This window comes from Haplochromis burtoni, unplaced genomic scaffold (assembly GCF_018398535.1).
Source record: "Haplochromis burtoni strain Fernald_Lab_line unplaced genomic scaffold, NCSU_Asbu1 Contig_541, whole genome shotgun sequence".
Taxonomy (NCBI): Eukaryota; Metazoa; Chordata; class Actinopteri; order Cichliformes; family Cichlidae; genus Haplochromis; species Haplochromis burtoni.
In genome coordinates this window covers 123504-124834 of record NW_024582902.1, presented here as the reverse complement: position 1 = coordinate 124834, position 1331 = coordinate 123504, and the positions used below count along the sequence as shown (strand labels likewise).

Sequence of the window (1331 nt, the reverse complement as noted above, 5' to 3'; positions counted from 1 at the left end):
GGAGAGGGAGGTCTGGGCCTCTTTGCTTAGGCTGCTGCCCCCGCGACCCGGCCCCGGATAAAGCGGACGAAGATGGATGGATGGGGTTTTTTTGCACTAATAAAATTGTGGAGTTGTAAAGTATTTTGTCTAGTGTCAATTATATCGTCAGTTATATCGTTATCGCAAATTTTCAAATCTATATCGTGATAAATATTTTTGGTCATATTGCCCTGCTCTACTTGCCTGTGGGCTTTCTGCAGGTTGGACTGAGGGTCACACCTGCGAAGCTAAAACTAACTGCATGGTAGGACTGGGCGATATGGCCCAAAATTCATATCTCGATATTCTTTAGCTGGATGGCGATATACGATATGTATCTCGATATTTTTATTTTTTTTTAAAGGTATAAAGTAAGAAGAAAAAGCGAGTTCTTAGTCACACAGTGTCCCAGGTCTCACACAGGCACTTTTATTAACATACAGCGCAGATGTACGTGAAAAAATTACTCAGAAAAAAAAGAAAGAAATTATCAACATTTATTAAATAATAATGCTCATTAATGCCGTTAATGTCATTTTAACGAGATTAACGCTGACAGCACTAAAATAGTAATCTCCAAATGTTTTCTTTTTAACGAGCAGCTCCTCTTTGATAGCTGCCGTGTGCATCTTGTCGTTGCCTGCAGGTGATGGGGGAGTTGTGTTCAGTGAAGGAGAGGCGAGGCAGAGTAACGTTGCGTAGAGACAAAAGTGGACGAAAGAGAGGCAAACTTGCGGTTCCTCAAGTATGATTTTAACGTAACGTAGTAACATATTGTGTATAAAAAAATATATCGATATATTAAAAAACTCGATATATCGCCCAGCCCTACTGCATGGTGTTTCGGGGTGGGATTTATTGGACGGGCTTGCAGTGACATCAGCGTTTTCTCAGGAGGCGGAGCTCCTCCATAACTGCTGATACTTCTAATGTGAATGACCTCTGACCTTTAACAGAAGCTCAGACTGAAGCTGATAGTAGAAACATTAGACCAAACGCTGTTTGCAGTAAAGGCAGAAATGCTTTCTGATGATCAGATTTAAGGTCAAAGGTCACGATGACTGAGTGCTCTTTGTTTATCTGTTGCCATGGTGAATCCTGGGCTCTGACCATCACCTGTCTGTCAGGTTTCCACCAGCAGTGTCATATTCCTCCAGTAGAGGGCAGCGGCACCCTGACTCCGTGGTTCTGCAGACGCTGCGTCTTTGCTCTGGCGGTCCGGGTACGATGCTTCTCACCTGTGTGTGTGTGTGTGTGTGTGGCTCTCTCTCTCTCTTACCCGTGTGTGTGTCTCTCTCTCTCTCTTACCC

General features: G+C 43.7%; 1 protein-coding gene across 4 annotated transcripts in view; it reads left to right on the top strand.

Annotated features, from left to right (window-relative positions):
• Window positions 1-1331, top strand: part of phf19 (PHD finger protein 19) — a 7218-nt gene that overhangs the window by 3327 nt on the left and 2560 nt on the right. For all 4 annotated transcript variants that reach the window (XM_014329370.2, XM_005947759.3, XM_005947762.3 and 1 more), the window contains exon 5: window positions 1149-1243. In XM_014329370.2, coding sequence (XP_014184856.1) covers window positions 1149-1243 — 95 coding nt within the window. The remainder of the gene's footprint in view (window positions 1-1148; window positions 1244-1331) is intronic.